Consider the following 15024-nt stretch of genomic DNA (forward strand, 5'->3'; position numbering starts at 1 on the left):
ATTTGATTCTTTTTATGCAAGAATTGCAGCTGGCTAATTCCAGAATAATTCAATATTACACGCGCTAATTAACATTAATTACTGAAACTCACACAAAACAACACATTCCTTCATCTTCTTTCTTGAAATGTAATAATGAGCGCCTTGGAATTATGCTATGCGAATTTGGCGCACTTTCAGCCAGTGCATCACAATTCGCGCCTGAAGGGGCTGTAATTATTTGCACGAACACTCCAAAACGCTGTGAGTGGCAGGATCGAGGCAGCTACAACCGGCGGAGCGAGTACACGAGAACTTGGTGGTTGAAGCGAGAGCGAGATGTTTTAAGTTTCCCGGTAGTCCTCATTACTTCCGAACACTTCTCGAAAAAGTCATGAACGCCCGACAAGTTGTCCGTCATCAACTCAGCATAACGCAGAGCTACACGCCTTTCTGGGAGTATTTTTTTTTCGAGTTATATTCTTTTCGGAAAACTTTCCGGGTCACCTTTTGCTCAGTTCGGCGCGCGTGATCGCCCAGCCACGAGAGCTGACTAGGCACCCTAGGCATTCGATCCCGGGTTCCTAGTAAACAAGGGATTAATTTTCATAAGCTCGCGCGGCCGGATGTATATGCGGTGCGTTTGTGAAGTATACAGGATCCCTGCGCAGGAGGCGTCGAGCCGCGTCTCCTCCACGCTGCAGGCAGATCCCCGAGCAAAACATAATCGAATCAGGTCCTGGCGTCACGACCCGCCTGTGTCCCGGCGTGGCTCTTGAGCTAGAGAAACTAAAAGAGAAAATGGTGGCTTCGTAGAATTTCGGCGCTCGTCGACGCCCTCCACACCCTGCTGTGACATTCGGATGGGCGCTGCGACGAAATCGGGGAAACTCCGGTACTGCAGCAGTGCGCTAACGTGTTTTGAAAGCCTCAAATGCGGTCTGAAGAAGTTTGGAACAGTGTATATGAACGTTTGTTTTGTTTCTCCGTGGCAGTCACTAATTTTTCAGCTCTCGGAGGACAGGGTGGGTTTGGAAATCACTGGCAGGGACATTCGCCTTGCAGTTAACATAAGATAGGATAATGATGATGATAGTCTACTGTGTACTGATAAAGCCAAAGAAAACACATGATGGCCGTTCGGACAGATGTGCCTAAATTCTTCCACTCTAGCTTCAGGCGGGACTTGTGACTCTGCTTCTTCGGGGGAAATATCGCGTTACAAATTACGGCATTGAATACGCCCAGAAACTTGTTTCCGGCCATGTCCTTAGAGGAAAATATGCTTGCTGCAAAATATCGAGAGACGAAGCGTAATAAGTGATGTCACAGGACATCCTGACGCCGCAGACATAATATTGCGCAAATCCGTGTATAGTAGCGGAATTATTGAATAGTCATAATTCGTACGAAACTTGTAGACTTGTTTTTGTGCTTCTCGCACGGAGCGGGCTGTCCCCCAAGAGCGTCAGTATAGGATTCTGCTTGATGGTATACGCATGCTAAAGACAGGGACAACAGAAAAAAGGCGCACCTTACACAACACAGCAATATCAACACGCCCACATCGCCAACCTCGTCGTCAGTATAGGATTGCGTGAAGGCCGCTGTCTCAAAACCGCGGAGGCATCATATACACTTGGATGCATGCTAGAACCTAACTGATCATCTGTCTATGGCAGGACACCGCGCTGTCCCGGTAAGTTGGCACTGCACTGAATTGTCATTTTGTCTCCTTTCTACATCAAACACGTCAGCGCTGTAGATGAGGGGACACGTGATGTGGTCAGAAAAGACCAACTAGCTGTACAGGCCGCTCCAGTTTCCAATTGCGTATACGATGTAGAAAGAGCGAGCAGTGCGCGCTTAGTGTTTACGGAGAAGTAGTGTCTTTCTGGTCGATGGAGCCTTCTTGTATAGTACAGTCAAGATTCAGTTGCCCGCTAAGTCATGTGACATATGAAGGTGCGCTTGTTGTTACGCGGTTGTATGTACTGTAGTGTGACAAAAGTTGTTTTGCTCCTCAGATGTCCCTGGTGGAATGGAGCGCCGCCGGGCGAGGCCACGACGAGGCGGACAAGGAGAATCGCGAGCAGCCCGCCAATCAGCAGCAGCCGTCGCAGACTCAGCTGCAACAGCAGGCTCAGCACCAGCAGCAGCAGCAGCAGCAGCAGCAGTTGCAACAACAGGCCAGCAACGAGAGCTGCTGCAGTGGCGGTGGCGGCACGGCTCCCGCTGCAACCTGGTGGGCGGTCCAGGTGACGAGCCGCGAGCGGAGCTGGACGCTGCGGCGCTCGTACGACAACTTCCGGTTGCTGGATGAGCAGCTGCACCGGTGCGTCTACGACCGGCAGCACTCGCGCCTCCCGGAGCTGCCGGACCCCGCCGACCTGCCGCAGGAGCCGCAGGATCGAGAGGTCGGTGGGCGCGACTCCCTTCTCCTCACCCGCTGGTGGAACGCAGCCTCGAGCACCCGCAGTTCGCTTACGAGTTAAACGAAAACTAAAGTGAAACATTAAATCAGTTTAGACCGATACTCTATTCATTCAGACCGCTATTGTAATAAATTTCGCCATATATGTTAATTATCAGAAGAGAAAATGAAGCCCTTATGTTTTTATTTTTGAATTATGTGCTCAAACTAGCGCGAGTGAACGTCACCGTGCATGACGTCATGAATTTGTCTTTTTGCGTATTTTGACCACAATGGTTCAACAAAATTTTCATAAATTTGGTGTGTTAAGGCTTTGGGACCCTTGGAACACAACGTAAACAATTTTTGCCGACAAGCGATTCATAGGAACTATCAGACGCCGTCAAAATCATTGACGTCACAGTGAGCTGGTGCGCGAACTTCAAGGCGGCGTCGCCACCTGTATTTTATTTCCACGCGGTTTTTTTTTTCGTTTTTTTTTTTGTTTTGTTTTTGCTTACCGAGCGTTTTCTTACGGTAAGACTGTAATTGTAATGTACTAAAACGAGAAGAAAAGTTTATTTTTTCTTTAGTGTCCCTTTAAACACATCTTAGCGTAATCTCGGCGCATAGCGGCCGTACTACGTTGGAAAATACTTGAGATACGTTGGGTTTGTCTATACTTCCTTAAAGGTGCTGCACTGCATTACTCGTGTGTGACGGCACAGACGTCGCACAGGAGCAGTGCGCGTAATATTGCATATACTTCGTGGATAATGCGCAGTACTGGTCTTACGCACTCGCCAAACTGTCACTAAACCAGTTATTGGAGTGGTACACCAAGCAGGGAGAATCAAATGCTTACGACACACCTTCATCTGCGATGTGACTATATATAGCCACGGTGTTTGATTTCCAGGTAAGCAACACACAGGCAATGGAAAGTGGATTCGTGCGATTATTGGTTCCTATCCATTTGTACGGCCTGCGTTTCTATATATACAGAGTGGATTAGCAACTCGCTCAGTATTCTTCCTAACGCGTTCTGGTGAAATTGTACTAGCCTAGCTATTCAATCGTGCAATTAATTCTTAAGAACGTCTAGTCGTGGTGACCTTGTGCCGCCTCTTATAGGAAGAGTTCCAGTTATCGCTAGGTTAGGATGTATGGCAATAGAAATAGTCGCTGCTGGTGGTTTGAAAGGATGCGACTATCATGCGCCTCCGAGATTCATGTATTTTGTTGCACTGAAAGCTTAAGGATAGTGTCCTCATATTGCAACACTGACTAGCTGGGGAGGACAGGCGCTCAGCCCGCATTCAAGACACGTGATTGGGCTTGCGGTGTATTTCGCATCTGTGCCAGCATTGTCCGCAATAATCGCCGTTCTGCAAGCCGCGCACTTCTTTTCGCCTCCATTCAGGGAGAGTTCGTTCAGTGATCCGACCATGCGTGAAGTTGGAAAGGCTTGAGCGCAAAACCTGTATAGTTGGCGCTGTAGCATGCGTTTGCCTTCGATGCGCTTGCCTGGCAAGTCAGCCGATCGAAGTTGCCTGGATATCTCATCTATTGTTAAGACGGCGCCGTTTCGGACGGCCACGAAATAGCGCCGGTCGACCGTCCAGGCACGAGCCCTGAGGCCTGGCTCTCCAGAACACTCGTGTGCCGATGATGCTGCCAAAGAAAATGGGTCGAACCACCCTCGATATTTCGGCAGAATCCAGGATTTTTTTAACTGGTGCCCTTTGTTTGTTCAGCCGGACAGCGCGGCCTATCTTCACGTGTCGGTTTTCGGGGCCACGCGAACCGAAAGCAGCTGTGGCATTGCAGCAGCTCTTCGGGGCAGCCCCCGGGTCGGCGTTCCCTTTGACGGCGCAGACGCATCGCCACGTGGGCCCATCTCCGCCCGCGTGGCGTGCGCGGTAGCCGGCGCGTCTCCGCGGCATTCCTCGCCCTCGCCGCCTCCTCCTCCGGATTCGCGGCCGAACTGGGCGGCAGCCCCAGCCGTGCTGCGGGCTTCCAAGTCGCGGCGGCGAGAGCGGGCCGCCGCGCTGTCCTATTTCGGCCCCGCGAGGGCTCCTTCGCGAGGCGGCCCGGGCGACCCATATGCCGCTAGTGCCGCTCCCCGCCGCGCTGCGTTCGTGCCGTTCTCCCGCTGCTGCTGCCGAGGTTGTCGCCGCATGCTCGTCCGCTGCTCCTCGGATTCCCCCCTGAACCAGCTGCGGCGGCTGGCTCTTCGCGCCCGAGCCATCGTCCGTGGGCAGGCAGGCGCTCGACTCTGCCTGGCTCTGCCGCCCTCGGAAGGGTCCTGTACGTGCGAGAAAGCCGCGGCGGCGTGTGGGAAGCGGCAGCCGCCGCGTCTGTCGCCCCCCGCGCGTCGTCGCCTGCCGAGCCGCTGCTTGCCACCTCCGTGGGCGTGTCTGTAGCGGCTTCTACGGTATACCGTCTCGGATTTTAAGCATTCCGGGCCGCTCGCGGTCCGCTCCTGTTCTCCGCTCGACTCTGAAGTAGTAGTCGTCCGGTGTGTGTGGGCCGCAGCTCCCCGGCCGACCTCCTCTCCCGCGAGCCTCCCCCGCTGTGCTAGAGAGCTGCTCGCGCTCCTAGGCCGCCCCGCAGTTGAACTCGTGCGATTTGCGCAGTGACATCGCCCGCTCGCATCGGCAGCGACGGTCGGTTTAGTGCCTCTCAGTTCCCGGACCGTTCTCTGCGCCCAAGACGGTCGAGTGCGCGGCGAGTGACACAGCACCGAGCTACATCCTCTCGTTTCATCCAGTTGGAAAAAGGATGCTCTCCCACGTCGTTCTGGAATTGCACAATCCCGCGGATTGCTGCAGAAGAGGAGGCCCTCTCGCGATCGTCCTTGGTGCGTGGTCGTGCTGCGCTGCGTGCCTCTGCCTGCTGGACTGATCGCCCTCGAGGGTGCACTTGTCGCTGTGTTCGATCATCGGCACATTGCCCGCTGCGTGGGTACAGGCAGGCGATTTCGCACGCCCGTCGCACGCGTAGGAAGCGGCGAGGAAGCTCAGGCGTATTGGCAATATTTCGCCAAAGTCTGCGATATCCAACTCGAAGGCCCATAAGTGCAGTCCGCAACCTCAGACGCGCTTGTAGCGTTTATATCCCGAAATCCTTAAGAGGTGTCGGCGTCGACAGATTTGCGACCTATCTGCGTTTCTATCGTATTCGCGAAATCCCCCGTACTATTTCGTTCATAAAATCGTTGTAGTTACTCCAGCATCTAATCGCCCGCTCCTGCCTATCCCGAAGCCTGGGCTTGAGCTGTATATCTTCAGAAGACGTACTGTTCTCGAACAATTTTTTGGGTGACCTAAACGTGCTCGCGTGTCACGGATTCGTGTGTTTATTCAGCCCGCTGCTCATTGTTGTGGGAATATTCGCAACATCTTCTTAGAAATGTGTTAAAGCAATCAGTCCCTTGTTTCTTACGCGTTTCTGCGAGTACTGTTCCTCGGAAGCGCGCTTACCGTTGTCTTCACAACCGGGTAGTCAAAGAAACGCACTGTCCGTGAGAACCTGCCTCCTGCGGCGCCCACCTCGTTGCGATTCGGAGACTTATTGCCAAGCAGCGAGTGTTACGCAACGTTGTATGGACGTAGGCCGACGCCGATCGCTTCCCTCGTCGGTGATGGGCTCTGCGCTGACGCGGGCCAACGTTTGTGGATGAAGACACCAGGGGATATGCCTTTCACTCTCGGTGAGTCATTAATCCGAGAGCATGACCGCGCGCGGACGTCTGACACAGTTGCGTCAGATGTCCGGGGACTCGGACAACGTATGACCGTTGCAGCGTAGCCGGAGTCCTTTCGTTTTGATTGTAGGGTTTTATTCACGTTACTGGCGTACTTGTGAGACGTAAAACAAAGCTCAAGGTGCAGGTGGAATAATCGTGCACATTTTATGAAAACGTCACGTTATTGTACACTTGGCTATAATCAAGATTATATATAGACGCACGTAAAGAAAAGAACCCCCTGGTAGTCGAAATTACTGGGGACCTCCACCACGGCGTCTCTCATAATCATATCGTGGTTTTGAGACTTAGAATCGTAACAATTATTATGACTCCATACTCGAGGCACTGGTTGTAAGAAAAGTGCGCGAAGAGCTAAACTGCTTTAGCTATCGCGATTGTTTCGTTAGTTTCGTTGGTTAAATTGTAAATTGTTTCCTTGGTTACATTGGACGTGCTCCTGAATGTTATTCACAGTTCTAACGTAACGGCTTAAATGAAAGGTTATTTTTAGAGTATGTGCGCCAGTTCCGGAGTATAAGCTTTTGTTTTTTCTAAAGCCTTCATCGGTTAATCGCTCGCGCAGTCGGCGTTCGTTCTGCAGAACTGGTATTCGTAATTGGATCGTATCTTGTACTGCGAGGATGTAAATATAGTGAAAGTTGTCGTGGGGTGCAAGAGTTTTAAGTTTACTGAAGCGTTGCGAAAATTTTAGCTCTAGGACCGCGTGTCTTCGCCTGTTGCATTTGTTTAACATCCCTTTAAAAATCCGATGACATTAGTAAAAAAAAAAATTTAAATATTACTGGACCAGTAGTTGGAGACTTAGAGGGCTCTCTGCGGATCATTCACAAGCTCTAAACGCAGAGCTGTAACGTATGCCGGGATCGCATGCACTGACACTGCAAAAATCAATCGGCGAAGGTAAACAGTTGCCTGGCCCCACTCATTTTCGTGTGCAGTTTTGCTTTTTGAAGCTGTGAATCCGTCTATTTCACTTTTTGACGGGTGAAAGACTGACGGGTGACGTTCTCCGAATTTCCAAAGCGCCTTTGGGCCCTTCTAACCTGCCTGACTGACAAGGCTTAGCGTCTGCTGGACTCTTACGTGTACTTCGTGCACGGGCGCATAGAGCCCCGTGACACGGCTCAGTTTATTGTTGATTTTTTTTTGTCTGTTTTGTTTTTCGACCCTCCAAACAAGAATCTCGTGCGTCAGTGTCGTGTGGGATTTGCGCTCACGCGTGTAAAAAATCGCAAAGCTTGTTTTGCAGCTTTGAAAACGACGGTTGCTGGAAGGTGTCACCTGTCGAGGTAAAGTTACCTGTCTATAGGATTTTATGTACACTTGCATGCAGTGCCTACCCAGATTTTGCTCTCTTGGTAAAGCATATAGGCTTAGATTTGCATAAGACTGGTTCAAAAGATCTGCCTTCTTTTGACAGACCGGAACCGTGCACGAATCATGTTTCCTCGTCCTCTTGCAGTTAGCGGGCCAGTAATATCAAGCGTCTTTGGGGAATGGCTGCATCATTGGTCGAAGTGTCAATGACAGAAATCGATCGTCTTTGTTACTCGCAACGATCAGTCGTAAGCTTACAAATTTTCCTTCAACCATATTCATATTTTTTTTATTCGTGTATTAGGGTAACCTTCATTCGCTTTCCCCGCATACTATTTTTATATCAGTCACTTCGTGTTTACTGTTACATCGTGTTCTGTGCTGTTCCATGAATTGTGTGTTCAGTCGATTAAAACATGACAACGCTAATATTTCGCACTGCGGAACACAGTGGGGCATTATGAAAATGATAGCGATCTCTAGCTGCAGAACCGGAAACCTCACCTGATTGCAAAAAGAAAAAGCGTTCGCGCCAGTATACGTGCGCTAAGTCGCACCGTGACGGCCAAAGGGGCCATAAAAGGAGGGGAAATAGCTCTGCGCCGAATTAGGCAGAAAAGAGCTCGAATGAAGCCACCTATATTATGTTTTATGAGTCGGTTTTAAAGCTTACTATGTTTTATATGTCGGTTGACATGTAAGGCTATTAATCGAGGATTATATTAGGTATACTGCATTTCTTGATATGTAATGGTCAGCCGCGAATGTTGCCGGAGTTCTCAGTGTGTGGGGGGATGGGAGCGTACTGATTCTGTAAGGCTGCCGTGAAACGTCAGATATGGAGCTGTATAATATCAGCTCTGCACGAGTCTTCGTGGTCGGCTCGCTCGCAGCGAAGCTCTTGAGCACACGATATAGCGTCGTGTGTGAACAACCTCTACGTTTCCTACCGTTTTTCGCCGTATGTAAATGCGTCCATATATGCGTCTTTCTCTTCGTCGTGTATGGTCCAACTTTTAATCACCCTTAACGCTCACCGAAAACTAACTGCCTTCGTTAGCGTTATATTACGCTGGCATAGAGACCTCTAGAGCGTACTATAGATGTTCCGTAATGGTATCGAATGCAAGGGGTTATTAACGCCTGCTTCTCGAGTGCGGTGCGTCGGCCATAGCTCGACTCCGTCGCGTACGTGACAACCCTTCGTTTCTCTCGCTTCTCGTCGTCTCTCGCCCGCGCGTGCCGCCGCTCGCGTCTGGCCCGTGGCCGTGCGGCGCAGCGGCCGGAAGCCGCCGTCAAGGCACGTCCATTGTTCCAACTCGCCACAGAGCGGCCTGCCTACACTGGCCCGCATTGTTCGCGGCAGCAACTGCTCGCTCGGGCGTATGGTCTCTCGCTGCATGACGGTGGGAGGGCAAGAAACGATAGCGCGCTTGCCTCGCGGCCATTCCCCCTAAAACTGTGCAGCACTATTAGAGCTAGGAGTGACGCCTTTTTCGGCAAGGAACGAGGATTCATTCCGCAATGTTGTGTCAAAGAACGGACCCAGAATCGCCGACGCTTGGCCACCGTGATTGTCGCGGCATGAACGCTCGCTCAACAGTCAGACATTTTGTGAACTGCTGTGCGACCAAGTTCGGCTATTCATTATCTAAACTAATGCCACTAACTTCCATAACGCTGCGCGGTATTGGAGAGACTGGATGTACACTGCATGGAGAGGAGCAGCCGGGGGTTCGCGGGCACGTTGCTCTCTGCGTGTTGCGTCCGATGGTTGTGGCTTCGGCTCGTTCTGTGTCCGGAATGATGGTCGTGCTTCGTGTCCCGCATCCAGCCACTGCGCGACGGTGTCTTCCAAGGGGTCTCGTAGTTAGCGAGCCGCGCCATACACCGAGAATGTAAGCGCAACCGAAGTTTCCGAGGCGTAGGACGGGGTTTTCGTTTGAATATTCTAGCAGCAGCTTGAACGAAAGTTTTCCTGAGACGTAGACTGGATTTGGAAGCGCGTACGATCTCATCTATAGGTTGCGTTTGTCTTATTGGATTTCTGTTATGCTCGGGTTTGTCGAAAAAATTACACTTCTTCCAAGCTTCTTCCCGATTGCAGTTCGTTTCCGTGAAGTTAACTTAGGCCACCTGGGACTATTCGACGCCGTTTTTGTAAGACAAAGAAAAAAAAAAAGAAAAGCGCTACTTGTCCTGACTTATGCGGTAGGAATGTATATTCGGGTGTTTTACAAGCTTTCAGTTGAGTTTCTAAGCGCAACGTCAGAGAAGTTTGGCATTGCTTGGAATGTGAGTACATATAGAGATTTAACTTTGACCATCATTCCCTAACCGTTTTTGTGCCCGGGAGACGTTGAAAGAGTGAGAAATACTGACACGCAGTCGCGTGTACTTGAAGAACAAACGCCATTTCTCCAAAAGCATCAAAGCTGTCACAGCGAAGTATACTCGGCCTTGCTTGTGAAGTTGTTTGCGTATGCAAAAACGTGTGAACGCCCCACTCCATGCTTGCGATGGCTCGTCCAACTATATACACATTTTGTATGACACTGGGGCAGGCCGTGCGCACGTGTTCGGCAGCCCTCGGCGCCATCCGGGCTTAGTTTCCTCGATCTCGCGAGATCACCCGTGCTGTGTAGCAGCAGCTTTACGAGTACACACAGGCGGGAATCCACGCGATCTCGAGCACCCCTTCTGCGGCGGGTGTACGTGCACACCGCAGTAATGGCGGCGGCCTCCATCGAGATGTTGCGGGTCTTTTGTTCGTGCAGCCGGCACCGCGTGGTCGGCACCGCTGAACCAACAGCCGCGCCTAGCTAGCTCTCCTCCGGCGGTTGGGTGACCCCGGAAGAATACGTGTCGGGATGCGGTATAATGGCAGGGTTGTCTGGGATGGGTGCGTTGCGTGGCGGGAACCCACGTTTGCGCGGCCCGTCCTCGTTGTACCAGGTGTTGTTCCGAGTGGACTCGAGATATGATACACGCCGGCAATTCCCACCACAGCGCCGCGCGAGGAGCTGGCTTCTGTTGCGCTCGGCTAAAAGTGCGATGCGTGATCGTTGGACAGATGTCGCGCTTCTTAGCTCGCTAAAAGAACGCTTACTTCCACAGTTCCTTGCTGGATATATGGCGCAACGTTCTACCGTGAGGCCTTTGCTTCTTTTCGTGTCACTGCCTGGGTGACTCTGTAGAATGCTTTTCGGGTGCGCTTAAGAGCCGCCATCTCGGACTGTTAGCATAGCAGTTTAGTATCCGTTACAGCTATATAACCGGTGCCGCGGTAGTTTTATATACACACGAGAGAGGCTGTACAGATACATTCGCCGTTTCATGACACTGTTCATTTGAAGTATACGGCGTACAAAACTCACAAATTATTCGTGTGAATGTCCAGAATGGTGGTTCTCATAATTCTAAAATGAAATGCAATCGTCTACATAGGACTCTGAGCTGAAGGCGGTGCATACGATTGACAGGAAGTCATGGCTGCACAGTCCCATAGTTTCGGCATGTTAGAGGGGTGCATTTATGTCTCCTCTCCTCTCCTGATACCTTCCAAGCAGTTTATTTTAACATTTACTGAATCATGCATGCGACGTGGAAATGTATAGCGTATATCGGAGTGTTTATCGCGGGAATTTTCGGCGTGCCAGCTTTTACGAGGCATCAATTGCGTACGGACAGTTCTGTCATGTGTGTTGCACAAACAACGAGTTGTAACGATGTCTTCCTGCTTTCATTTGCAAATAAATTAGCAAATTTCGCGCAGTGTGTCAAAGTTAGCGGCGGATACCGTGTGCCAATAATATAGAAACGAGTTTTTGTTTGGCGTAGGGAACGCTTTTGCACTCGCTATAGATAACTCTATGAGTAGCTATGAACTAGTATGACTGTAAATATATATGGTTAACTACATGCTATGAATGGATTTTCGGGTCACGCTGATTTTCTTCATTTACCGTGCCGGAATTTACGTGGCCGTACCCGTTCTGCGTACACGCAAACATCCGCAACGCTGTGCCAAAACTGTTCAAGCACCAGTTGCGTGCGTATAGGGTAAAGAGGAATTGTTCACACCCCTTGCGCGTTGCTATTCATACGCGATCATTTCGCTCAAACGGTGTCGAGAACTGAAAGATCGGCGGCAGACGATGTAGAGGCGCGTCTTGGTCTCTTTTCCGATTAGCTGACTGAACCCTTACCTTTCGCCGCACTGAATGCATGGCTTTGCTGTGAGTTCTTAAAGATAAGATGGAGCACCGGCGATTACGCTTGCTTCCGCACGCGTGATGACCGCGACCGACGCGGTGTGTCCGAACGTTAAGCCTTAGCTCTAATGCATGAGCTTGAAAGCGCGCCGATAGCTCTTTTTAAGTATTGTCGTCTCAACGGGGGAGGCAGGAAGTAATGCCCGACTTGATCGATGAAACGCGGGCATGGCTCTTCTTGTGTACGCACACGCTCGCGCACTTCGGCTGGCCGCGTGGTATCTTTCTTCATCTGAGCAGGCTGACGCGCTCGCTTGTTTTCCTAGCGTGTCGGCCCCGAACGCATTTGTACGAATGAGCGATGTTTCCAGTCGGCGCGCTTCCGCGTGCCGTGCGAGCATTGTGGAGAAACCTACTTGCCTGGCCGAACGGGTTTGTTTAGGGAAATAGGACACGTGTTTCGACTCGCGAAGCGAGCCCAAGCGGACTGGCGTCGGCCGCTGCTGCGTGCATGCCAAAACTCGTCTTGCCGGAATGATGCAGTGCTTCAGCAATCTACATATAATAGCAGGTGCTGTGCTTGGGCTCTTGCTAGCACGTAGCACAATAGATGTCACATTATTACACTGTTTCTGTAGAGCATGTTGCCGCCACCTTTCTTAGGCGTTAATGACTCGCTTTGACGCGTCCACCAGAGAAAAGCCAGTGATGGTGGCCTGTGCATATGTTTGCAGGAGCACTTTATGCGTCATAAACTATAAACAATTGAATTTTAAAATTTATGTTCTATAGCTGTATACAGTCTGTTACGGTTGGCACTGTAGGAGAAAGATGCGGGTTAGCTTCAAGCACCTGCATTTAGCATGCACCGCAGTCTTAGTGAACGGGCGTAACTGCAAGTCTGCGTTCCGCAGAAAGCTTATAGGCATTTGTGAGTTCGGCTAGACTTTATCCTGAAGGGTTGCGTGCTACGCAGCGGAGCCTATAGTGTCACATGTACTTCACACGAGCCCGCTATTTTATGTGCATAACGTTATAAATCCTGTCGATCTAGCAAAAAGCAAACCAAGTGAAGAAAGGAGATTGGCAGCAGTGTATGCAGGATGCTGCTGCTTCACGTTGTTTAGGTGAAAGTGCGCACCTGCCCACCTCTTTCTTTCAGGGCAACATTTGCATAGGTGCGCTCGTAGTAAGGGTCACTTAGATCACTTAATGACTACACATCTGAAAAATAGCTGTGTTAGCAAATTACGCTTCCGAAAAAAAAAAAGATCGTATGTTGTGTGAGAAGGCTTTATAGGCCACAAAGTAGGTAAAATTTAAACTAATTACAGGGTGGGGCGCCTCCCTTAATTTCCCGCAGCAGCTCGCAATGAACCGTGACTCCGTGGATTTATAAATGTCTGCTTGGGCATACTTCGAATATTTTTGACTGTATACAGATGAGCCACAATGTATTCTAAAGGATCTAAACAGTAAAATTAGTTTCGATTACCTTACCGAACTGCAGTAGCGCAGAATACTAAATAAAAAAAAAAGTAATAAGAAGTTGAGGTTCTTTCCCGAAGCACTAGAAGTAAAAGTTTTTTTCTTCGTCTTCTCTGCTGTAGTAATGAATATCTCAACGAGAATGTAGTTTTTCAAGAATGCTTTGTTAACTTTAATTAGTTTTTCTCCTCAGTGTCCCCTTAAATGCCTGCAGCGCATGTATGCACTGCACGGTTTTTCGTCAGACATGTCTCGGATTGGCGTGCGGGACGCGCCCCACTCAATCTTGATTATCCGCAGGCGTGCTGTCTGCTCTCGCCTCGTGTTCGCCTCCGGTCGATCCCTATCGACGCCTGTTAACCCGCGCCACGCGATACGCCCAGGCAGCACACAACGTCGGGCCGATATTGGTTTTACGGCGGCTGTGCTCGGGCCAGAATCGCCAGCCTGGCGCCGATATCGGCGGGCCGTTGACTTTCGCCGGCGAAGTTGGGCCGATTCTGCCGCCTTTCAGCCGATGTTGGTCTTCCACCGGCAACATTGGGCCGAGCTATCCGGCCTACTGCCGTCTTCCCGCCGATATCGCCTTAGCCGATTTCTTTCACAGGCAACATTGGGCCGAGTTTGCCGGCGTTTTGCTGTTCTTCCGCCGATATCGGCTTAGCCGATGGCTTTCACCGGCAACATTGGGCCGATTTAGCCGCCGTTTTGCCGTACTTTCGCCGACATCGGCCGAGCCGATGGTTTTCACCGGCAACATTGGGCCGAGCATGCCGTCACTCTGCCGTGCTTCAGCTGACATCGGCGGAGCCGATGGCTTATCGACGATGTTGGAACTTTCTTGTCTCCCTTCACACAGTTATACATGCCCTGTTGAGAACGTCCTCCTGCGTCGCGGCGCTCCAAAAGTCCTCGTCACCGACAGAGGTACAGCTTTTACGGCAGAGCTAACGCAAACCATCTTCAAAATAGAGCCACACAAGTCACCGACGGACATCACCCGAAGGCGCATGGCCTCACCGAGCGGATAAATTAAACCCTCGCCGACATGCTGGCAATGTACTGTACATCGAACACATGACATGGGACGCCATAATATCTTCCGCACATAACCTGAAGTTAACACGGCAGTGTAAGAAACGGCGCACATATGATGCCGTTCAAACTAGTTGACGGAAGCCCCTCAACGACGCTGGACGCCGTGTTGCCGGCCGTCAGTGACGAGAATAACCTCGACGTTGCGCTCTACCTTTAGCCCGCCGAAGAAGCCCGGCAGCTCGCCGGCCTAGGATACAATCGTAATGCAATAGAGCATTAGGCGCATGAATATTTGTAGCTTAAGCTGTAGAATACCGCTACATGGATTGCTGTACTAGCACAAATAACAAAGTTCAAATATTGTACCGTGCTAATGCCGCACGTACGACTCGGGGCGCGAAGTATCGCCGACTGAATAGCTTGCATTCTCTTATTAGTTTCTGCTATGACAATGACTAACAACTATAACTAGCACAGTTACTTTTCTACCAAAAAAGGTGGTCTTTAGAAGAATAACTGACTGAAATGAGATGTCCACTTCGTTGACCAGTTGTTCAACGCTATCAAAAATGTTGAAACGTTATAACACATACCATTAACTTCATGGGCCAAATTCGAAGTACTTCTGTTTTGTAAATGTTTTGGCCACTGGTCGGCCGACTTCACTAATGTATCCCGCATCAAAATTCACCCAAACATTCCCGCACGAATGCTTTTAGCGGAAGAAGTTTTATGTGAATACTAATTCTGTGCATAAATCGAGCCTGTCATCATATTTATAGCGCTATATCCTTTCAGCC

At 50.4% G+C, this 15024-nt stretch overlaps 1 protein-coding gene across 3 annotated transcripts in view; it reads left to right on the forward strand.

Annotated features, from left to right (window-relative positions):
- Positions 1 to 15024, forward strand: part of LOC119393491 (uncharacterized) — a 267437-nt gene that overhangs the window by 209735 nt on the left and 42678 nt on the right. For 2 of the 3 annotated variants that reach the window (XM_037660537.2, XM_037660536.2), the window contains one exon: positions 2007 to 2396. In XM_037660537.2, the coding sequence (XP_037516465.1) occupies positions 2007 to 2396 (390 nt within the window). Of the gene's footprint in view, positions 1 to 2006; positions 2397 to 5990; positions 6108 to 15024 lie in introns of those variants that run through there. The other variant, XM_037660540.2, reaches the window with a different exon arrangement.

Source organism: Rhipicephalus sanguineus, chromosome 5 (genome assembly GCF_013339695.2).
Source record: "Rhipicephalus sanguineus isolate Rsan-2018 chromosome 5, BIME_Rsan_1.4, whole genome shotgun sequence".
NCBI classification, from domain to species: Eukaryota; Metazoa; Arthropoda; class Arachnida; order Ixodida; family Ixodidae; genus Rhipicephalus; species Rhipicephalus sanguineus.